This window comes from Pelophylax lessonae (assembly GCF_965119305.1).
Source record: "Pelophylax lessonae genome assembly, chromosome: 5".
Classification (NCBI taxonomy): Eukaryota; Metazoa; Chordata; class Amphibia; order Anura; family Ranidae; genus Pelophylax; species Pelophylax lessonae.
In genome coordinates this window covers 276,845,977-276,870,990 of record NC_138772.1, presented here as the reverse complement: position 1 = coordinate 276,870,990, position 25,014 = coordinate 276,845,977, and the positions used below count along the sequence as shown (strand labels likewise).

The 25,014-nt window shown below is 41.0% G+C and overlaps 1 protein-coding gene across 1 annotated transcript in view; it reads left to right on the top strand.

Annotated features, from left to right (window-relative positions):
- Positions 1 to 25,014, top strand: part of TMEFF1 (transmembrane protein with EGF like and two follistatin like domains 1) — a 311,438-nt gene that overhangs the window by 184,654 nt on the left and 101,770 nt on the right. Inside the window, exon 4 of the mRNA XM_082258289.1 lies at positions 3,201 to 3,227. Coding sequence (XP_082114415.1) covers positions 3,201 to 3,227 — 27 coding nt within the window. The remainder of the gene's footprint in view (positions 1 to 3,200; positions 3,228 to 25,014) is intronic.

Here is a 25,014-nt window from a genome sequence, read left to right as displayed (position 1 = left end):
GTTTGTAGACGCTATAACTTTTGCGCAAACCAATAAAAATACGCTCATTGAATTTTTTTTTGTCAAAGACATGTAGCTAAATATATTTTGGCCAAAAAAAAATACATAAATTGAGTATATTGGATATTTTTTAAAAGACAAAGTTGAAAATGTCATTTTTTTGCAAAATTTTCGCTCTTTTTTTATTAATATCGCAAAAAATAAAAAGCGCAGAGGTGATCAAATACCACCAAAAGAAAGCTCTGTTTGTGGGAAAAAAAGGACGTAAATTTCGTTTGGGTACCACATTGCATGACCGCACAATTGTCAGTTAAAGTCACGCAGTGCCGAGTCGTAAAATACCCCCTGGTCGGAATGGGGGTAAAATCTTCCGGGGCTTAAGTGGTTAAGGTAGTCTCTTCGCTACTGTAGAGGCCAGGTGTGCAATGCGGGATGTGTCAAAACCAATAAACTTTGCTCAACAGTACTAAGCTCTGATGAAGGGGCACCCTTGACCCTCCGATGCACATTGATTGTTAATGATATGAGAGTCTGAGTAAAATTTAATCTATTACATACTGCTATTGGGGCTTTCTTTTTTGCATACAGAGCAATAAATACTTGTCAGGTTTAGATCTTATCCACTCAAACCGAAAAAGGAAAGTTTTTGCTGGAATAATTTTTAGAAAACTTTAAACAATAGTAAGTAATTAAGTTATTAGTAATTAAGTACATTTTTTAAGTAAAAAGAACCATGATTTTGGAAAAAGGGCAAACACACCAGCCAAATCAGACAAGCCTGACCAACTTTGAGGAAGAACGAAGCGCTGTATTACAATTATTTATATTTTGATGCTATCGTAGCGTTACGTTAACCAGTCAATCTTTTAAAAGTAACATGTTTTTAAAACAATCGGCAGCAGAAGGTAATTACGTAAGTAGATTAAAAAAACTACTAATGGCTTAATGGGGGAGAACCAACAGTTTTGCCCACTGAATATGTTTTATTAAAAACCAAATTAAAAAAAGCCATAGAAGTAAAAGAGGGTATACACAGCTATATGACCCTTAATAAATAATAGCAATATTATATGACACCCAGGAGAGCAAACTACCATGCACGGTTTGTATATGTGTAAATGTACCTGTAGCAGCTAATGGACTAACTGGCCTGCATACATATACCCACTACACCAATGTCCAAGAAGCTTTAGGGTCTTTTCACACTGTCCGCTCCGTCGGCAGACTCCGTTCTGCTCAGCGGGGGATCGATCCGCTGTTCCCCGCTGAGCAGGCAGATGACAACTCCGTCTCTGCTCTGTGTGTGGAGATGGAGCTGTCAGATTCCCGCTCTCCTCTATGGGGGAATCGGATGAGAACGGACCGCCTGTCCGTTCTCATCCGATCTGCTGGACGGATGGAAAATAGGGTTTCCATCTGTCTGGATTTCACAGACAGGATCGGATTGGATAGCAGCGGATGTCAGCGGAGATGTCTCCGCTGACATCCGCTGCCCCATAGGGATGCATGAAGCATCCGATCAGGGCCGCCTGAAAAACTGACAGGCGGATCGGATCGCCTGTGTGAAAGGGGCCTAAAGCTGGCCATAGATGATTTGATTTTCTAAAATCGCTTGATTCCCCACTGACTGTGGGGAATCTCTCCCGGTGACCTATTGTGTTCTCCCGGTGGGTGGGGGGAAAGCAAAATCTAATGCAGCTGTGCATGTTAGCCAATCAGCTTCTAACTTCAGCTTGCTCAATCAGGATTTGATAAAAAAAACCTGGAAGCTGATAGGTTTCTATGCAGAGCTGCACTAGATTTTTCTCTCTCCAGTTTTAGTAAACCAATCCCACAGTGATTATTACTAGTGGCTATAGTCGCTGGCAATAATTTGTATGAAAAATCTGACAGGCTGATTGTAGACAGATTGATCAATCGATCAACTAGGGTACATTCAGCCTTCCCATACATGGTTCTAATTTCGTCGATTCCTGCTGAACCGGCCGAAATTCGAAAGTCTATGGCTGGCTTTACTGTCCTCACAAAGCGGCAGGGAAATATCCTCTATTAGTCTAGCTCCCAACTGCCCTTTATTGTCCCTCATTTTGTGGGACTGTCACTTACAAATGTGCTTACCTGGACTATACCATTTATCAGACCTCAAAATGATTGTATTTTCTGTTTTGAAAAGCCAGCATTCTGGAAATGTATTGGTAAAAAGGCACTTGAGGTTTTAACAACTTACTTTTTAAAGTAAAAACGATTTGAGGCCCATGTAATTAATTGGGAGTGTCACTGGCAGCGGTGAGTCATTTGCTTACATATCTTTTGCCAAAAGGTGGCCCTATTTCTCATCTAAGGTATTGTATGTTGGGAAGTACACACTAGTGAATGATTTGTTTCAGCCCAACAGTGACAACAGCATATGCATGGTGCTTTGATGTTTTCCCCCAATCGCTAATACATTCTGAAAATTTGAAATAGCTCCTAGGCCACATGTGCATTTGGAGTTTAGCCCCTGTGCATCAAATTCTGGCATTTGTGCAACCGGAGGAACAGATGCAACATCCATCCCCACTGCCTGCAGCCTGTCAAAGTCTATAACAGTTGCGTATTATGTATTGCGTAGTATATTGCGGCTGATCACTGTACTGAGTGGTACTTGCATTTAGAGCCCTATGTGTTCAGGGATGTATTCTGCATCCCATACATCATACATTCCTAAATAAATAAGGTCCTTTTTACTCAGTACAACATTCCGCTACATCATATTTCAACCTATCGCAGACTTTGACAGGCTGCAGGCAGAGGGGAAATGCGCATTGGACACGCAGGGGATAAACACCCAGTGTGCATATGGCCATATAATTATCAATTGGGTTGACTAGCCTAAGACCACCAGAATTGTGCTGTGTAAATGGAAAAATACAGGGATAACAATTTATTTTCTTTATTTTCAAATGTATATACTGTTTTAGTGTGCTTTTTTGACTGAAAATTTGTTTTTTACTTTTTACTGTTTTTTTTTGTATCACTGCTGTTAGAAGACAGCTAGCTAAATCTTTTATAACTACAAAAAGACAGACTGGCTGACATCTGCTACAACATTGCAATAAAATCTACATTTACATATCAATCCAGAAATAACAAATAGGTAGCAAAAAAGACAGTATAATTGATGTCTCTTTTCTTTTTCTCTTTTTTTTTTATCTACTTAGATGCTGCATCTGGATCTGGAGAAGGAGGTAAGATAAAATTGTATTTATGAAATACTTTTCTTTACACAATGAACATGTAAATGTATTAATTTCTAGGGCTTTATGGATAGAAGGGACATATACAGATATTTTTAAAGCTACATTGTGGAAAACAACTAGGTAAAAATACATTTGGTGAAAAATGGCAAAATAGTTTCCATTCTCTTTTAATTTACACACACATCTGCCACACTGTATAGCCAGAGGGGTAAGACCACTGTCTTTATTACAATTCAGTGGTGTCTCCCCTTGAACCCAGTCTGCTGACTTGACTAAAGTGGAGTAGCAGAACACTAATTAAGTCCCCTCTCTGATGTCCCCTTCTGTAAGCATGTTGCCACCATTACATTGGCAACATTATGTAATGCTATAGAGCCTGATTGGTTCCAAGGGTGACACTCCTTCTCTCATTCTGATTGCTGCTATACAGGGTATTAAGGAGCCAATATAATAGCAAATAAACATATTAAAATGTGTTTTATATCTATTTAGAGTTTTACTGTTTAATGTCAATTGGAACTAATTCCAAGCATACTAATACATTTCTGAGTTTTGTAGTATTATTGATACACATTGGTTAATTTGAGGGCTTAATAATATACGCAACATTACTAACAGATGGACGTTACCTAACAAATAACTGGTTCAAGAAGTTAGTATAAATAGGCTTCTTTAGTAAAGCAGTGCACAAAACAATGCTGATATGCAAAATTTTGTAAATCCAAGTACTATTCTCCAGTTTTCAGCAATTAAATATTGATCATTTCTAATTGATTAATGATGATGATTGATGAGTTATGGCACATTCTAAGTTGTGTTACGATGATTACAGAAAAGGTCTATGAATTTTTTTGTTATAATGTGTGTTACCTTTTGTAAAAAGTTTACACTGTATCAATATTTATATCAAATAACAGTGCAAGGAACTGGATTATTCTAGAAAAACCCACAATTTGGAATTTGAATACAAAATTTGTTAAAAACCCATTTTATTTAATCTGTATTCCACAAGTAGGTTGATAAGCAGAAAACTCCTTTGCAAACTGGCTTGAACTAAGTGTGTGTCTAGTATTGGTGGCAATATACAGTCATTTTTGCCCAAATTCAACAACATAGTACAATCCTTGGCAAAGTTAGAACATGCTGTAGATGTTCTTGAACACTTCTCACATAGAGATGTTTTCCAGCTTTTTAACGTAATGGAATTGAAGGGAAGGAAGTACTTCTATGTGTCACAAGTACTTCCATTGAGTTGAAAAGCTGGAAAACACTTGGATTTTTTTTCCTCCGCTGGAGCAAATTGGATCATGCTTTATTGGGGTATTTTTTTTTGCCTTCCTCTGGATGAACTGTGGGGATTGGATAGTGTATGGAGGTTTTCTATTTGAGAGTGATGGTTTTCTTTTTATTTTTTATTTTTTCCCTCTGTTGGTTGAACTGGATGTGTGTCTTTTTTCGACCATATTAACTATGAACTATAAACTCTCTTAGTATGAGCCAGTTTAGCAGTGCAGTAGATACTGGTGAGTTCAAAGACTGGAAGATTTGTTAATGCCCATGCCTAGCCGCCTTTATATAACTTGGAGGACGGACAGAGAAGAACTCAGACTCCCAGAGGAGCTTACTTCACTTTTTTGGACAAAATCAACATTCAACCTTTCCAGTATGTGTGCATGCGTGCGTGCATGTGTGTGTGTGGGGGGGAGGGGGGGATGGTGCACTGAAGTACAAAGCTGGACTTTACCTTTCAGACACTGGAGGCTGAATGACAAAAGCTGACTGATTCCTCAGTCCACACTGTACAGCACCTTATGGATGAATCTCCCACTACAGATACTGTACTTTGAATACCCATACAGCAGCCGCATCTCATTTAATGCTCTGTTCGGCAGAAAATACTCCAGCAGGCTACTTCAACAAAAGTCAATTCAATGATAACACAATGTATGGCCTGCATTGGAGATACCCAGAGTTTAGCTTTAGGGCTTTTGTAGACAGGCACTAAAAAGTGTTTTTGGGGTAGCTTTTCAAACATAATTGGAATGATATCTAATGCAGGGATGGAGGGGGAGGGGGAGAGGGGCAATTCTTGTATGAACACACTGTAAATGTGTATTGCTAAAGGAAGTCTAAGTCAGTAGCATAGCCTGGATTTGGGGCATAACTGTCAAGGTGGAGAGGTATATAGCTCTTCATATGTAAGTAGATTGTGTTGTGTCATTCAAGCATTAAATTTGCTTTGCTTATTTCACAAAACATCCACAGTATCTTAACATTGTTCCTACAGAACTGTAAAAAGACAAAGTTAGACTAATCTTAAATCTTACAATTAAAATAAACGAGTGCAATCATATATATTTATGAGCCATGTATATGGGGAGTTGTAAAATAAAATGTGAGATGTAATTATGGATATCATACTGCATAAAATAGAAAAACTGAGCTAAGAAATTCAGCCGTACTTTACATAAGAACTTTGCAATGTCATACAGATATTGCTAGCTGCAATCACTAAAATCATTTTCTAAACCATCTTGAAATGATTGTTACTATACACATGCAAACGGTAATTCAGCAGATCAATGTAAACCTGTACTCCAGAGCTTTAGTTAAAGGAAGCCAACAGTAAAGGCTAAAGGTTATCATTGCTAAAATTCTCTTTCTGAAAATACTATTTAGCCAAGCCTTAGAGGAAAATTCTACCATTGGTATAGGTATGCTTTAAATTACTCTTCCTCCTGAACCCCCCCCCGCCCCCCCGCCCCACCAAAACTTATATTCATTGCCCTAGCTTCTGTGAGGTCTTCACTATGTGGCCCTGGTTTTCCTTTCAAAGGGATGAGCTCTTGTGGTTGATTAAACTATGGTAAATTACTTATAAAATGCTGATGTCTCCTGATCCAGCCCCTATTGGATAAACACTGCTGCTATGAATGAGAATCTTTGCTATACAAAAAAGTTGATTAAAAAGCCTTGTCTGATTGTTGCCTTCCCTGACTCCTCCATTAAACTAGTGTTGCCATTTAGGGTAGCTACTTGCCCAGGCTGCATATTTTTAGATCCCTCTGCAGTCTTCCACATGTTTGTTCACACTCTAATCCTCTGGAATACGGTTCCAATTTTATTTCCTACCCCAGCAAATCAAATAGAATGGTCAATGTAGTTCATCAAAAGGTTGCTTGGCAACCTGGCACCTCAAAAACTGTAACCCGAAAAAATACAACCCATTCGAAGGTGGTCCAAAACTATTGCAACCATGACAAACATGCTGTATAAAATAAAAAAAAAAAACACACAAAGAAGGGCGCACTGACCTAGCGCATTATCCTCAATATTTGGCTTTATTAATAAAACATAAAAATGGCTACTCACAAACAAAGGTGAAAAAAGATCATATCAGACTCAATTGCTAGAGTATCAGGAGTAGTCCATACAATTGTCCATAGTCCTGTTTGGATGAGGCTTTGCCTCTTCCTCAGAGGCACCAGGCCATATTTTGCGATTCGGCACTGTGTTACTTTAACGGACAATTGTGCGGTCGTGTTATACTGTACCTAAATAAAATGTGATGTCCTTTTTTCCCCCACAAATAGAGCTTTCCTTTGGTGGTATTTGATCACCTGTGAGATTTTTATTTTTTGCGCTATAAACAAAAAAAAGAGCGACAATTCTGGAAAAAAAAAAACAATATTTTTCACATTCTGCTATATGACATTCCCAAAAAAATTTAAAATCAAATTTGTTTTCTGCTACATATTTATGGTAAAAAAAATCGCAATAAGCGTATTTTGATTAGTTTGCGCAAAAGTTATTGCGTCTACTAACTACGGGAAAGATTTATGTCATTTTTATTTTTTTACTAGTAATGGCGGCGTTCTACGATTTTTCTGCGGGACTGCGACATTGCAGCAGACAGATTGGACCCCTTACTGACATTTTTGACACTTTTGGGGGGACCAGTGACATTACTACAGTAATCAGTGCTAAAAATATGCACTGTTACTGTAATAATGACAATGGCAGGGAAGGGGTTAACAGTGTGGGTGATCAAGGGGTTAAATGTGTACCTAGGGGCATGGTTCTAACTGTGATTCTATATAGAAGGATCACAGGGGCTCTATGATTATTCCAGGGAGAAGAACGGTCAGCTGTGTTTACAACAGCTGACCGTTCTTCTCTCTCAGTGGGGAACAATCGCAGGTGTCAGGCGACAATCGGAGCTGCCTTCCCCGTGCATCGGCTTCCCCTCTGACAAGCGGGGGAGCGCGCTCGCCCCGAAGCTCTCTGTGCGCGACTGACGTATACCTATGGCGGTTTGCGCAGGAGCAGCTCCCTGCCGCAGTATAACTGTGGTGGGCGGTCATAAAGTGGTTAAATCGGTCTAATTGGCTCGTAGTGCAAAGACCAGACACTCACAAGCCCTTAATCTTAATTGCTCTTGGTGATTACCCTCCTTTTCCCCCTCTCCCCACTCCAAGGACCCCTAAAACTGTGTTTTCTTTTTTTTTTTTCCTTCAAACAAGTTTTATTGAAGAGATTGTATCAATACAAAGTGTAGATATATTGAACATAAAGACATCAAAGAGATGTACGTTGTGAACGTAAAAAGCAATTATCGGTACATATCTAAGTCGTTTGAATGGCCGACAGTTCCAATATTCGGCAGGAGTGTATGTTTTAATGAGAGCAAGAAAGTTTACCAGACTAAAGCCTGTGAAGCATGGTGCATGATGAAGTGGTATCTCTTTTTTTTTATTCTTGTGTTAAAATTGGCTCAGAAGGGTTGAAGTACAAGCTCAAGTGCCTATTTAGGAATAAAAGGGTGTTTTCTAGAGATAGGTTGTGTTTGTTTGGAAGATGTGTAATTTTGGTCAATTTAGCATCACTGGATGTCGTTATGATGGCTTGCCTTGTATGTTAAAGTAATGGGGAAGATAGCAAGAGTGAAAAGAGAAAGATAGGAATAAACTTAAGAGAGGAGAAAAGGGGAAAGAGGGGGAGAAGTAGGAGGGGGAGAGTATGAGGGGGTGAGGGACTTAGAGGGGAGCTGGTTAAGGAGAACTGTGTTTTCTATCACATATTGGGGCAGTCTTAATTACTTACCACTGGTCGCCTATGTGTCTTTGAATTTGTGCACAGCGAGTTGCCACCTAAAGCCTCCATGTGTAATGTTGTTATTTATGTTATGCTAAAATGGACTGCGTCCCTACCATTGCACATGTCACTTTACAATCTACGCCTCCCCCCTCCTCTAGGGGACGATTCCTCTTTGATTCCATATTTTGTAACCTTTGTTCTTTCTCGTAATAAAATAAAAAAAAGCCTGCTTACACATTGGAAATGAAGCAGATCTCTAATACCTCAATAAATATCAGAGCTATACAAATTTAGGTTTCCTTTGCAATGTATAGTATACAGTGGTGATCAAAAGTTTGGGCACCCCAGGTAAAAATTTGTATTAATGTGCATAAAGAAGCCAAGGAAAGATTGAAATAATCTCCAAAAGGCATCAAATTACAGATTAGACATTCTTATATGTCAACAAAAGTTAGATTTTATTTCCATTATTGACACTTTCAAAATTACAGAAAACAAAAAAATTACGTCTGCAAAAGTTTGGTCACCCTGCAGAATTTATAGCATGCACTGCCCCCTTTGCAAGGCTGAGACCTGCCAGTGTCATGGATTGTTCTCAATCATCGTCTGGGAAGACCAGGTGATGACAATCTCAAAGGTTTTAAATGCCCAGACTCATCTGACCTTGCCCAAACAATCAGCACCATGGGATCTTCTAAGCAGTTGTCTAGAAAACTGAAACTGAAAATAGTTGACACTCACAAAGCTGGAGAAGGCTATAAGAAGATAGCAAAGCGTTTTCAGATGTCAGTATCCTCCGTTCGGAATGTAATTAAGAAATAGCAGTCATCAGGAACAGTGGAAGTTAAAGCAAGATCTGGAAGACCAAGAAAAATATCAGACAGAACAGCTCGCAGGATTGTGAGGAAAACAATGCAAAACCCACGTTTGACTGCACGATCCCTCCAGAAAGATCTGGCAGAGTTGTGGTACACTATTCCACTATAAAGAGATACTTGTACAAATATGGTCTTCATGGAAGAGTCATCAGAAGAAAACCTCTTCTACATTCTCACCACAAAAATCAGCGTTTGAACTTTTCAAATGAACATATAGACAAGCCTGATGCATTTTGGAAACAAGTTCTGTGGACCGATGAGGTTAAAATTGAACTTTTTGGCCGGAATGAGCAAAGGTATGTTTGGAGAAGAAGGGGTGCAGAATTTAATGAAAAGAACCTCTGTCCAACTGTTAAGCATGGGGGTTGATCAATCATGTTTTTGGGGTTGTATTGCAGCCAGTGGCACAGGGAACATCTCACGAGTAGAAGGAAAAATGGATTCAATAAAATTTCAGCAAATTTTGGATGGCAACTTGATGCCATCTGTGAAAAAGCTGAAGTTAAAGAGAGGATGGCTTCTACAAATGGATAATGATCCTAAACACACCTCGAAATCCAGGGGGGGTTACTTTAAGAGGCGTAAACTGAAGGTTTTGCCATGGCCTTCACAATCTCCTGACCTCAACATAATTGAAAATCTATGGATAGACCTTAAAAGAGCAGTGCGTGACAGACAGCCCAGAAATCTCAAAGAACTGGAAGACTTTTGTAAGGAAGAATGGGCAAAGATACCTCAAACAAGAATTGAAAGACTCTTGGCTAGCTACAAAAAGCGTTTACAAGCTGTGATACTTGCCAAAGGGGGCAGTACAAGATATTGACTCTGCAGGGTGCCCAAACTTTTGCAGACGCCATTTTTTTTGTTTTCTGTTATTTTGAAAGGGTAAATGGTGGAAATAAAATCTAACTTTTGTTGACATATTTTAAGAATGTCTAATCTGTAATCTGATGCCTTTTGGAGATTTTTCCATCTTTCCTTGGCTTCTTTATGCACATTAATATAAATATTTACCTGGGGTGCCCAAAGTTTCGATCACCACTGTAAACACATGGTCACAATGAGTCCGACTGACTCAACATACTGTATTCATTGCTGCCTATTTGTCATGTGTGCCGTGCTGGTAAAAAAAACTGTGACATTTAGTATTTCTAATCATGCCGTGAGAATAGGGAGCATAGTGTGGAGCTTTATAAAAAGCAGATGCCTTTATGTTTGAAAAATGCTTCTTGAAGTATCCCATGACAAGCAGATTTAGCACAGTGTCAAAGTTAATATACACCCTGAGTGTTTGATCCTTATGTTTTAAAGGCCACAATAAATCACACACCACGAGTCGATCAGCCCTCTATCCTCTCATGGGCAGTTCATTTTATAAGGGCCAACAATCCACCTCAGAGGATACCACATCTCACTTTTTAATTACTATCCAGAGGCTGACAGAATCACACAAAAATAATGCTCTCGTTTTCATTCATCTTTCCAAAAAGGATGTATGAAAAGTATACATTTCAGAATTCTTTCGTTTTATTAGCTCATTCCAGAGAGACATATAAAATAATACAAGAACCAAAGTCAGCAGCTGCTAGAGATTGGTGGAGATTTGTTATGAGATAAATGATATGAAATTAATCTTCCACGGGTCTAACAAAATTTGGAGAAAAAAACAGAAATTGTATTGTCGTTCAAGTGAACCTGTGTTTGGATTATGGACATATTCTTAGTGCCAGTTCACACAAATGCGATGCGGGAACCCTGCCAATCTACTGCGGGTTCCCGCATCGCACTCGACTCGCAGGCAGTTCACACGGCCATATGCAAACTGCTGGGGGTGTCAATACAAAGTTAACAACACCCCCAGATCAGTTCGCATATCGCAGTGCGAACTGTCCATTCGGACATGTATGGGATCACATAGGTGTGAACACCCATGCAATCTGATTCTGGTGCGGACCAAAAAAAAGGGTCCTGTGCGACTTTGGTCCGAATGCGATGTGAATTTAACCATACAATCTGTATGCCTGAATTCGCAACACACAGACATCGCATGTGATTTGCAGAGCAGTGAGGTGCGAACCACATGCATTGTCAGACATCGCATATGAATGTGAGTTAGGGACCTTAGATTGTAAGCTCCTGGAGGGCAGAGATTGATGTGAATGTGTAATGTATATGTAAAAGCGCTGCATAAATTGACAGTGCTATATAAGTACCTGAAATAAAATAAATATGTGTGAACTGGCACCTAACCAGTTCTGGCCTGGAAGGATTTGCCCCCTTAATGACTAGGCCCTATTTCGCGATTCGGCACTGTGTTATTTTAAATGACAATTGTGCGGTTGTGCGACGCTGTACCCAAACAAAATTTATGTCCTTTTTTTCCAACAAATAGAGCTTTCTTTTGGTAGTATTTGATCACCTGTGCGATTTTTATTTTTTGCGTTATAAACAAAAAAAGAGCGACAATTTTGAAAAAAAAAAACAATATTTTTCACTTTCTGCTATATAACATTCCCAAAAAAATTTAAAAATCAAAATGTTTTAACATTTTAGGCCAATTTGTTTTCTGCTACATATTTTTGGTAAAAAAAAATCGCAATAAGCGTATTTTGATTGGTTTGTGCAAAAGTTATTGCGTCTATTAACTAAAAGAAAGATTTATGTAATTTTATTGTTTTTTTTTACTAGTAATGGCGGCAATCTGCGATTTTTTGCGGGACTACGACATTGCGGTGGACAGATTGGTCCCCTGACTGACATTTGTGACACTTTTGGGGGGACCAGTGACATTACTACAGTAATCAGTGATAAAAATTATGCACTGTTACTGTAATAATGTCACTGGCAGGGAAGGGGTTAACAGTGTAGGTGATCAAGGAGTTAAATGTGACCCTAGGGGAGTAATTCTAACTCTGGGGGGGCGTGGCTTCGGAGATGACCAAAAAGATATGTGATCCTATATAGCAGGATCACATGAGCCCTGTGATCATCCTAGGGAGAAAAACAGTCAGCTGTGTTTACAAGAGTCAACTGTCCTTCTCTCTCAGCAGGGAGGGATCGAGAGTGTCAGGCGGCAATCAGAGCCTCCTGACACACGCATTGGCTTTCCCACTGCCCCCCAGTTCCTCTCAGGCGAGCGACGTAGGTCTACGTCGTTTTGCCTATACGAGCCACCCTGCCGCAGTAGGTCGGGAACTGGTTAAAGTGGTTGTAAAGGCTAAATGTTTTAGGTGCAGCTCCCCCACAAATGCTCGCCTGAGCCTGATCTCGGTCCAGCACTGTTCCCGGAAGCAGCGGCACTGCTTTCTCTTCTTCCTCACTGGACATAGTGAGAGCAGCGGGAGCCATTGGCTTCTGTTGCTGTCAATCAAACCGAGTGATAAGGGAGTAGGGAGTGGGGAGGCACACTACATGTGTGAAAAGACAGACACAGTGCAGCTGGGGATTGAGCCCATTCAAGCAATCCCTTAGCAAGCAGCTTGCTGGGGGGGGGGGGGGGGGTGCTTGAAGGCAGGAGGAACCAGGTGTGCTGACGAGGGACCCCATAAAAGCAAAACCATTGCGCAGAGCAGGTAAGTATGACCTGTTTTTTATTTTAGAAAAACATTTAAACCTTTAAGATCACTTTATTGAACAACAAATAAGCTTTAAAGCAGAGTTCCAGCCACAAAAAAATAATTTCAATGAACATACCCCCGGGACAGTCAGGGCTAGTACATTCCACAATGGATAGCCTCTGATCTGTCCCGGGTTCGCACTTACCTGCAAGAAGAAATACTCACTTTTAAAATTTCTTCTCCAGCACTGCCATCTCGGATGTGGGCAGCTGAAGCCAGTGCGTCCTCTTCTGCATCCTCTTCCGTGTCTTCTTCTCCCAGAATGCGACGGCACCGGCCCCTCTCGTCACTTCCGGTGCGGGCGCGTCATCCCTCCACAGCTTCTGGGCATGCCCAGAAGCTGTTTAGCAGGGAATGCGGCATCGCACCGGAAGTGACGAGCGGGGCCGGTGCCGTCGCATTGATTCCTGGGAGCGATGACGTTCAGCTCCCAGGAATCAATGCAAAGAGGAAGTGACGGCGCGGGCCGCGGCCACAGAGGGAGGAAGTGGAAGAAAGGTGAGGATTTCTTTCTACAATAACAAGGTAAGTAAAAAAAAAATCCTAACTATCCATTTCCTTTTCAGGTGAAGAAAAGCAAGCGGATGGCCACAAAATCGATTATGTCGATTTTGTGGCTGGAACTCCGCTTTAAGATGAGCCCTTGCTGACTTCTGTACCAGCCGGGACTGTGGAGCTGGTACAGACCCTTAAATGTATCAGTTTAGCTACAGTACAATGTTTTGAAACATCCCTACTGCACTGGTTCCTGGTTGCTATGTAGTCCCCTACAAACTGTTAGCTTCATGTCTATAATATACACTCCCCAGCCACTTTATTAGGTACACCTCGTACCAGGTTGGACCCCCTTCTGCCTTCAGAACTGCCTTAATTCTTCCTGGCATAGATTCAACAAGGTGTTGGAAACATTCCTCAGAGATTTTGGTCCATATTGACATGATAGCATCACACAGAGTTGCTGCAGATTTGTCAGCTGCTCATCCATGATGCAAATCTCCCTTTCAATCACATCCCAAAGGTGCTCTATTGGATTGAGATCTGATGACTGCGGAGGCCATTGAAGTACAGTGAACTTATTGTCATGTTCAAGAAACCAGTTTGAGATGATTTGAGCTTTGTGACATGATGCATTATCCTTCTGGAAGGAGCCGTCAGAAGATGAATACACTGCAGTCATAAAGGGATGGACATGGTCAGTAACAATACTCAGGGCAACCGTGGCATATAAACAATGCTCAATTGGTACTAAGGGGCCCAAAATGTGCCAAGAAAATATCCCCCACATCATTACACCACCACCAGCCTGAACCGTTGATACAAGGCATGCTTTTATGTTGTTTTATGACCCTACCATGCAGCTAAAATCAAAACTCATCAGACCAGGCAACATTTTTCCAATCTTCTATTGTCCAATTTTGGTGAGCCTGTGCGAATTGTAGCTTCAGTTTCCTGTTCTTAGCTGACAAGAGTGGTACCCAGTGTGGTCTTTTGCTGCTACAGCCCATTTGCTTCAAGGTTCAATGTGTTGTGCATTCAGAGATGGTTTTCTGCATACCTTGGTTGTAAGGAGTCCTTATTTGAGTTACTGTTGCCTTTCTATCATCTCAAACCAGTCTGCCCATTCTCTGACATCAACAAGACATTTTCCTCCACACAACTGCCGCTCACTGAATATTTTCTCTTTTTCGGACCATTCTCTGTAAACCCCAGAGATGGTTGTGTGTGAAAATCCCAACAGTTCAGCAGTTTTTTTAGATGATCCACGGAAGCATTACATCTGTTTATGGCCTGCAGTATGTCAGCTAATGTGGGCTGCTCATCTTTGCCCCGATCCCCCTCCTCCAGACCCTCCATGATCTCCTCAGCACAGTCCTTTTCCCTGGGCCCGCACCCGTCCGGTACAGCAGACCCAGGGCCACTGGAGCTGTCACTAGTGTCTGTGCTCTTCCCCGCAGAGCTAGGGGACTTCTGAGTGTAAGAGCGCATGTCGCGCTGCAGGTCCCTTGGGTGGTGTTTAGGCGGGTTAGTGGACTTACTGGAGGAGGTGGGCTTTTCAGAGCCTTTCGTAGGCCGCTGTGGAAGGCCTTGCGCGGCGCCATCTTGGGTCCCAGGCATCCCGGATTCCTCGCGGGTCCTGCGGCGGAGCATCGCCCGGGAACGCAATAAGGTAAGCCCCGGAGTGTGCCCGAAGGTGCAGGGAGTCAGTGGTGACCCCATAAGTATTGGTGGAGACCGGGGAAAGGATCGATGCAAGGATTCTAGCGGGAGCTCGGTGAGATGCGTCCTCTCACATGCCGCTCCTGGCCACGCCCCCAGCAGTTTTTTAAATACTCAGCCCAGTCCATCCATTCAAAGTCACTTAAATCCCCTTTCTTCCCCATTCTGATGCTCAATTTGAACTTCAGCAAGTCATCTTCACCACGTCTAGATGCCTAAATGCATTGAGTTGCTGCCATGTGATTGGCTGATTTTTAATTTGTGTTACCAAGCAATTAAACAGGTGTGCCTAATAAAGTAGTCGGGGAGTGTATATGTCTGTGTCTACAAAAGCATATGTAATGGAGGAGTTTCATTTTTTTTTAAGTGATTTTTTTCTCCTGAGGCTTATGCTTCTCTGAGACCCTCCAATGTAGCACAGTAACTAAGGTGAAGTTTGTGGGTATACAGTAAGTTATATTTTACCATGTAATTTTCCCTAGTAAATTATGCCCACTGTTCATCGCAATGTAGCCACATCTACTATTCATCGTATGCATGGAGGAGGAAGGGGTGCGGGGGAGATGTACTTTTTTTTTCTCTTTAAAAAGTTGGTGGATATGTACTTAATAGTTTGTAAAAAAAATCCTCCGTGGTCAGGTTGTTGATTCTCAGCAGCTTGATCTCCCTCTGTTCTCTCTCTCAGCAGTGAATTGGCTGCTTTCTAATATAAACACGGTGCACCTGCCAAATCACTGCTGGAAGAGACAACAGATTGAGATAAAGCTGCTAAGATCTGACTACAACCCAACCAAAGTGCCTTTGTTATGAACTTTAAAGATTAAGTTGCTTTATTAAAGTTTCGGAAATAAGTTTATAATGTAAAAAGAATAAAGTGAATACTTACCTCTTCTGCTGCATGCACCATCCCCTGAAGTGTCTTTTGAAACTGACACTTTCTAGAGCAGTGATGGCGAACCTGGGCACCCCTGAAGTTTTGGAACTAAATTGCCCATGATGCTCATGCACTCTGCAGTGTAGTTGGGAAATGTAGTTTCAAAACATCTGGGGTGCCAAGGTTCGCCATCACTGTTCTAGAGTGTCTATTTACTGTGTCCCCCACAGTGCCTGTGGGTTCCTCCTGCCAGTCTCCTGTGTCCGCAATGAAATGGAGCAGCAATCAGAGCTGAGGGTAGGAGGAGAGGTACGTTTATTCTTTAACAGTGAGCTTATTTCAGCAATTTTTTTTAAAGCAACAGAGTTGATTTGAAGCTCATTTACTGATTCTTAAGAGGCAATTTCAAAAAAATGCAGTGTACATCAAAGCACTTGCCTATGCACACCATTGCATTTGATTTTAAAGAGAATAAAGAGAATAAACACTTACTACTTGCACTAAATTGCAGCATTTCAAAGTTGAGCAAGAGAGACCAAGGAGCCAAGCTGTAGAGATTTCCATGCTAATTAAAAAAAATGTGCTTGTGTCAGTGCAGAGTCATTATTTATTTCTGTAGCTTACTCTTCATTGTCAGTATTCATCAAAGTGATCTAAAAGGAACAATCCTTTGATAAGTACCTGCACAAACTGCTGTCCTTGACAGTGTCAGATAGGCACAGTAAAAACAGTATACTAACTAACAGGCATTCATGTCAAAAATTTGCTCAAACAGGTGCTCCATTGGTAAAACATCACTCTATGAATGAGCAAATATACAAAATGAGTCATTTATAAAACAAGTACCTCATTAAAAAGGCGTACTCCCCGCGCCTAGGAATTAGTGTTTAACATTATTAATTAGTGACAAACGTGAAAAAATTTAGCAGCAGCAGTAGTGTGTAATTGGTATGAAAGGAAAAAATAGTCCTGAAATAGGGCTATCTACAGAGCTTGCTAAAATTATATGATTATAAATATAAATGTAAACATAAATCTGTGCAATTATATATACAGAAAATGTGTAAATTCACAAATATAAGTGCAAATGTGCAAGTTATTTTGTGCCAATCAAATGTATATAAAAATTATTTAAAATTATATAAAAAATATATAAAAATTATGAAAAACAATGTTCCGTGATTATTCCTTTTTCTAAGAACTGTGCAGGTGCTCTAAGAAAATTCAATAGTGACTGATAAAGTGCAGGTGCTTGGTGCCTTCTTCCCGTGCATCAATTTATAAAATGGGTAACTTACCAAATGTAGTGGGTCTCATATACCTTACAATATTGAGACCAATCACGCTTATTGGCAAGTTCCCTTTAAGATCCTCCTGTGCCAATGGTAGTTTTCTTCCTCACCGTTCCATAAGGCAGCTCATGATGTTAAAATGGAAAAAGATAAAAGGCTCCAGATAGTGTGATATTGTTTGTCAAGGGGTTTATTCCCATAAAAATATACAAAGTAACAGCGATTCAGCAAGATCCAGCAAGGACCTATTGCGGTAAAGTCCGTGACAATCAGTATGACCATGCAGAGTGGCGAGCGGAGGTAAATCCGGCTTGCATTCCAATGGTGTGTCACGTTGTGCGGTCCACGTCCTGACACGTTTCGTCACATCCGGTGACGTTCTCAAAGGGTGTGAGTTCTCAAAGGGAATGAGTCATTAGAGATGTTAAGGTTTTTTTTTTATTTTAAGCACCTGGACCTGAAACAACAATTAATTTAAAAAAAGGTCATCAGTTTTTCTCAAATTAAGGTTAGGTGTTTTAAAGTCAGGTATATATCGTATAAGTGTAGGGCGCTGATAAAATATAAGGTGTGTAGTGTAAACCAAAACACTTATTTTTAGATGAGGTACAATCAATAGGTTCACAAAATAATCGCAATAAAATAATCACAATTGAATATATAAAGTGATATTTAGTGATAGAGTGCCAGTGCTCAAAGTAATATTTCTTATAAAACTTTATAAATATACATTAATTATGACTGATAGTGCCAGTGCTTTATATTGTGCTTAATATACTAAAATTATATATAGATAAAAACCAATAACACATATGAGTGCAGTGCTGGGTAAAAAATGTTCATCAACTATTACTCAATCATGAGATAATAGTGACATAAAGTGATCTGTGCTGGTGTATATTAAAGTGACTAAGAGCAATCAATTAAATTTTTAGTGGTTTAAAATGTGCAAAGTGTGCCCCAATTGGGCTTATTAGTCCATATAGTGATTCCCGTGGTGAATAATCAATTCTTCAGGAGTGCATCAGATATTGGATATCTGATGCGGCCCTGTGGGCATAGTGATGTTAAAACATATGCTCACCAGAAGGATGGGGGTCACACAGACCCTGCAGGCGTTTTTACAATATGTGGATAGGTTACGTGGCAAAAATTATGAAAATATATTATAATTATAAAATGTTGTAGTTTACTAATTCTTAAAGCGGGACCCCCAGAAATACTGACCTCCACCATCCAGGGATGTGGAGGTTACACCCCATGATGGCCACTGTCATCTTCTCCCTGGCCACTTCTTGGTGTCAGGTTTTCGGCCTTTTGGTTGGCTGGTGGGAGAATGACGTCATCCCGTGTATGTGCACAGGGGTCAGTCTTTCTGCCACAGTTGGAGCGTGCTTGTCAAGCTGGCTGGGCTGTGCATGCGCAGCCCTGTGTACATACAGTAGAAGACTGCAAGCAGGAAGGAAAGTGCATGTTTTTGCAGAAAAGATATAGCTTGACTCTCTTGCAAAATAGACTTCCTGATTGCATTTGTTCACTACTTACACTTGGTTCCACTTTAAATATGATTGCTGCTGTATGTGTTATATTTTAGGCCTCATTTACACAGGCATATTGATCAATACAGTCATACGAAAGGCCATCTCCACCTGTGCAGGATGTACAGGCAGCCTGCTTAAATCAATGACAGGCAGTTGCCATGGTGTGACCAGTTAAGACACAAGTCATTTACTAGACTCCTGACTAAGATAACAAAGGAAACTACGCAAATGAGCTCGAAGTATCTCACATGGAGCGGTCGTTTAGCGGCGTACAAAATGTTCATACTTCCGCAACTTCTGTACTTAACATTCCCGGCTACGCAGTTGGCTAAATTCACCTCCCATATGCGGCGCTTTCTATGGGAACATAAGAGGGCACGCTGCGCCACTTCCATTCTCACTCAACGGAGGAAGTTTGGGGGGGGCGGCCATGCCTGACATCCCTTTGTACTACTGGGCCACCATTTTCGCTCATACGAGACATTGGGTTGTCGGGTGGACTCTCCTCTCTGGGTTGACCTAGAAACTAATATTGCTCCCTTCCGTGACCTTCGGGTACTACTTACCAGTGACAAATGGATCCCTTGGGATCTCAACCTCGTATCTCCGACTATGCAGGCCTCTATTCGGGCCTGGCGGAAATTGACGGTCCCCACTAATGACCGTGACATTCTCTCTACACAGCAGCTCCCGATCTCGTTGTTGAGTGTCCACGTGCCTGACCTCCCGATTCGGGCCCTCCACCTGCACAATGTGCTTCATGTAGACCAATTCTACCGAGGTAGGGATCTGATCCCACCAGGTGACCTACTGACTGAGTATGCCCTTCCACCCTCTCTCTTCTTTCACATCTACCGCATATATAGTTTCCTGTCAACTCATCCTTTAAACGACATGGTGGTTGATGGCAAGCTCTGGGACCTTTATCTGTCCCAGAATCCATCACCCCCCAAACTGACGCACTACTACCACATACTGCTGGATGACAACACCTTTTACAAATCCAGGCCTATGTTCAAATGGGATAGGGATCTTGGGCAGAGCTTCTCTATCTCCCAATGGAAACTAGCAGCATCTACTTCCACCGTTTTCACACATTGCGTAAATCACTGGGAGATGATGCTTAAAATAATTAACCGTTGGCACTATACTTCATACCGGCTGGCGGGATTCTCGCCCGCCCACTCCCAACTATGTTGGAGAAACTGTGACCAAGTAGGAACGATTCTCCATATAATGTGGTCCTGTCCATCGCTCACCAGTTATTGGAATCAGATATTCAGCTATATGGCCTCTCATACCGGCTGCTTAATTAAGCCTAATCCAGCATTAGCAGTTCTGAACCTGGGGATGGAATCTATCCCCTCGCAGTATAGACCGTGGGTGTCACATGTGTTGTTAGCCGCTAGGACAATCATCCTGCGTAAATGGAAGACGGTAGTCTCCCCCAATCTGTCGGAGGTAATTTCCCTACTTAGGCTTAACTATCAGTACGAGAAAGCACTGGCGGTCAACTTTTTGAAAGCCATTATCCTTACTGCTGATATAATTTTGGTTATTGTTACCCAATCCCATACTTGTTAATGTACTCTACAACATTACTGTTGCTTGTTGTTGATGTTTGCCAATGCAAATTTGTTTGTTTGTATTGTTGAAAATCTAATAAAAATTATTTACAAAAAAAAAAAAAGACACAAGTCATTTGATGACTTGACATTTCAGTTGAGAGCACAAGCAACTGCCAGTTATCATTCACGGCATGCCTTAAATGTTACTGTTTTAGGAAAGAGTTGAATTGATGGGTTTCGTTTCGCTTTAATTAACATTTGTCTATTTTTTTGTTCTCTACATAATTTCCTTTTCAGATTTTTCCTTCCAATTTGGCGTTTTTTGTCATTTTAAAATATCATCAGGCTCATTCGCGTATCTGTAAAGCTACATCAGCAGCACAATAAATTCAAACCAGCAGTTTTGTTCTGCATCATTGGGGTTGATTAACTAAGCTCTGGAGAAACATTGAGTAAGCTCTATAGGGAAAATGAGTGCAACTGCATTTGCAAAGTGCACAGTCTATTCACCTTTAGTAAATCAACCCTATTATGCTGCAGCTCAAATAGTGGGTACTTGTAGTGCTCTGAGAAAAATCTTTCTCAGACTCCTGTATGTAAAACTTGTTTGATGGCATCGGTGTTAAATCAGTTTGAGACCCTTCTGAGATCATTCATAATTCATTGAAGGGTGCACTTGACCTCCTCTGGGCCTGAATTTGACCTGCTTCAAGTGGATTTTGCATTTCTGTAGACTGTCTTGACACGTGGAATAGCCAGTCAACACAGACCTTTACACTGAGTGTAGCGATAGATGTCCTCTTCATTTTGATTGTACAAAGACAAACTAAATGTGATATTTCTGGATCAGACGGGCAACTCTGAATAATACCATAGTTAACTCCTATATGCATAAGTCATGTGTTTATAAAAGTATGAATAGCCCATTGTGAGAAAAAATACAAATAGTTAGATATATATCTGCACTAAATACTAATAATTTTAAATTATTATATTATACAGGATTTATATAGCGCCAACAGTTTGCGCAGCGCTTTGCAATGTGAGGGCAGACAATACAGTTACAATACAGTTCAAAACAGGAGGGCTCTGCTCTTTAGAGCTTACAATCTATAAATATAAAGTGATTGTAAATTCTCTCTCTCTTTTTTTTTTTTTTTTTTAATTACAAACATGTTATACTTACTGGCTCCTGGATCCTCCTCTTCTCCGGTCTCTCGTTCCTGCTCCTGGCCCCTCCCTCCTATTGAGTTCCCCCACAGCAAGCAGCTGGCTATGGGGGGACCCGAGCCGAGACCATTCAGAAATGGAGCTGCCGTTTGGCCTGCCCCCTCTCTCTCCTAAATGGCTAACTACTTTGATTGACAGCCGGCTGTGTCTCAGCCAATCAGGACGGATTCGTGGACATCGATGGAGAGAAATGGGGCTCAGGTAAGTATTAGGGAGTACTGGGGAAGCTGCTACACCCAGGCGGCTTTTTTATCTTAATGTAAAGAATGCATTAAGATAAAAAACCTTCTGACTTTACAACTCCTTTGAATTGCAGTATTCAGTTAATTTTTTATGTTCACCAGTTTACAATCTTTCTGTTAAAGGAGAAGTACAGCCAAAGCTCACTTGGCTGTACTTCTACTATGGATCACAGTTGGCTTTGCACTCATGTGCCCCATTTTCATCTGACAATGGGCTAAAGCCTGCTGTCGACTAACGTCACAGAGCCAGTCCAGGCTCAGGAAAGATCGCAACTATATGGTCAGATGTCTGGACTGGCACCTAGCTCAGCCTCTCAGTGAGCTGCTGAGAGCCTGAGGCCATCACTCCCACTCTCGCCCCCTCCACAATCAGCAGCTCTCTGCTCTATGAGTTTGATCGCTTGGTTCTTAGTCTTAGTGCCAGTTGGGGACAAACGCAGCATCAGACCAATGCTGCATCCAGCTAGGTAAATACAATTCTAAAAAAAAAAAACATTCCATACTTTTCTTTTAACACATAGACTCATTTTATAGATATAATTTTAGAAATTGTCATTTAATACAGGGTGCTTTTATAGAATCTGTTTTCAGAACATTATGGGTTTTGAAGATAAGACAACCCAGCAGTAGCTGATTACTTGCAGACTGTCTGGAAATACATACTGGAGGGGGCAGATACAGTCAGGTCCATAAATATTGGGACATCAACACAATTCTAATCTTTTTGGCTCTATACACCACCACAATGGATTTGAAATGAAACAAACAAGATGGGCTTTAACTGCAGACTTTCAGCTTTAATTTGAGGGTATTTACATCCAAATCAGGTGAACGGTGTAGGAATTACAACAGTTTGTGTATGTGCTTCCGACTTTTTAAGGGACCAAAAGTAATGGGACAGATTAACAATCATAAATCAAACTTTCAGTTTTCAATAATTGGTTGCAAATCCTTTGCAGTCAATTACAGCCTGAAGTCTGGAATACATAGACATCACCAGACGCTGGGTTTCATCCCTGGTGATGCTCTGCCAGACCTCTACTGCAACTGTCTTAAGTTCCTGCTTGTTCTTGGGGCATTTTCCCTTCGGTTTTGTCTTCAGCAAGTGAAATGTATGCTCAATCAGGATCAGGTCAGGTGATTGACTTGGCTATTGCATAACATTCCACTTCTTTCCCTTAAAAAACTCTTTGGTTGCTTTCGCAGTATGCTTCGGGTCATTGTCCATCTGCACTGTGAAGCGCTGTCCAATGAGTTCTGAAGCATTTGGCTGAATATGAGCAGATAATATTGCCCCAAACACTTCAGAATTCATCCTACTGTTTTTTCAGCAGTCACATCATCAATAAATACAACATAACCAGTTCCATCGGCAGCCATACATGCCCACGCCATGACACTACCCCCACCACTATGCTTCACTGATGAGGTGGTATGCTTTGGATCATAGGCAGTTCCTTTCCTTCTCCATACTCTTCTCTTCCCATCACTTTGGTACAAGTTGATCTTGGTCTCATCTGTCCATAGGATGTTGTTCCAGAACTGTGAAGGCTTTTTTAGATGTTGTTTTGCAAACTCTAATCTGGCCTTCCTGTTTTTGAGGCTCACCAATGGTTTACATCTTGTGGTGAACCCTCTGTATTCACTCTGGTGAAGTCTTCTCTTGATTGTTGACTTTGACACACATACACCTACCTCCTGGAGAGTGTTCTTGATCTGGCCAACTGTTGTGAAGGGTGTTTTCTTCACCAGGGAAAGAATTCTTCAGTCATCCACCACAGTTGTTTTCCATGGTCTTCCGGGTCTTTTGGTGTTGCTGAGCTCGCCAGTGCGTTCTTTCTTTTTAAGGATGTTCCAAACAGTTGATTTGGCCACACCTAATGTTTTTGCTATCTCTCTGATGGGTTTGTTTTGTTTTTTCAGCCTAATGATGGTTTGCTTTACTGATAGTGACAGCTCTTTGGATCTCATATTGAGAGTTGACAGCAACAGATTCCAAATGCAAATAGCACACTTGAAATTAAATGGACCTTTTATCTGCTCCTTGTAAATGGAATAATGAGGGAATAACATACACCTGACCATGGAACAGCTGAGCAGCCAATTGTCCTATTGCTTTTGGTCCCTTAAAAAGTGGGAGGCACATATGCAAACTGTTGTAATTCCTACATCTTTCACCTGATTTGGATGAAAATACTCTCAAATTAAAGCTGAAAGTCTGCAGTTAAAGCACATCTTGTTTGTTTCATTTCAAATCCATTGTGGTGATGTATAGAGCCAAACAGATTAGAATTGTGTCAATGTCCCAATATTTATGGACCTGACTGTACATCAATCAGCATTGCTTATGTTCTGATAGGGCTGGACAGCAGGGGATCAAAATACATTCCCTATATCAATAAGTTGATTTTTTTTTTTCCTTTCCTGCAGAAATTTGCAGTTGGCAAACTCTAGAGCTCTAGCCCCTGGCTGCACATGGTAAATATAAAATAAATCTTTTTTCAAGGAAAGTGATACAAAACGCTATACATTCCCTTAAAAAACAGGAGTCATGCCCAAAACAGCACGCTCACAGAAAAAACAGAACAGTTTGGTAGGAATGCAAGTGCCTGTATACAATACAGATGCAACATTACTGTTTATCTCTGTTAGGATAGCTACTGTTTATCTTTGTTAACAACCAATTAGCTCTCCTCTAACTGCTGTGGAAATAGATTTATAATATTAAAGATAGGGAATGTAAAACAAGATGCAATACATTATTTTACCGTTATGCTATTGTAGAATTCCACCTGTATTCTATTATAAATATGATTTAATGTTCAACAATATTTGGATTGTCGTGTTTGCTTTGGATTTAACCTTTACTTATTAAAGAGCTAGGTGGGATTGGCCGTCAGTGCATTTGCTATTGCGCAGCTTAGAGGATGAAATACTGGCTGCAATGATTGTTTAGGAAGTGTTTGATTTCCTCTGGACATTGCTTAACCTTCCTAGCGGTATTCCCGAGTGTGACTCGGGGTAAGATTTTAGTGCCAAAAGCGGTAACCCCGAGTCACACTCGGGGTAGCGCTAGGAAGATCGCTGGATGCTGGAGGAGGTTTTACTTACCTTTTCTCCGGGATCCAGCGATGTCTGCGAGCGGTGTGCGGCGGCGGAGCTCTCTCCCGATCGTCTGCGAGCCCCGGCTTCCGTCTCCGGCGACGTGACGTCCGCCGG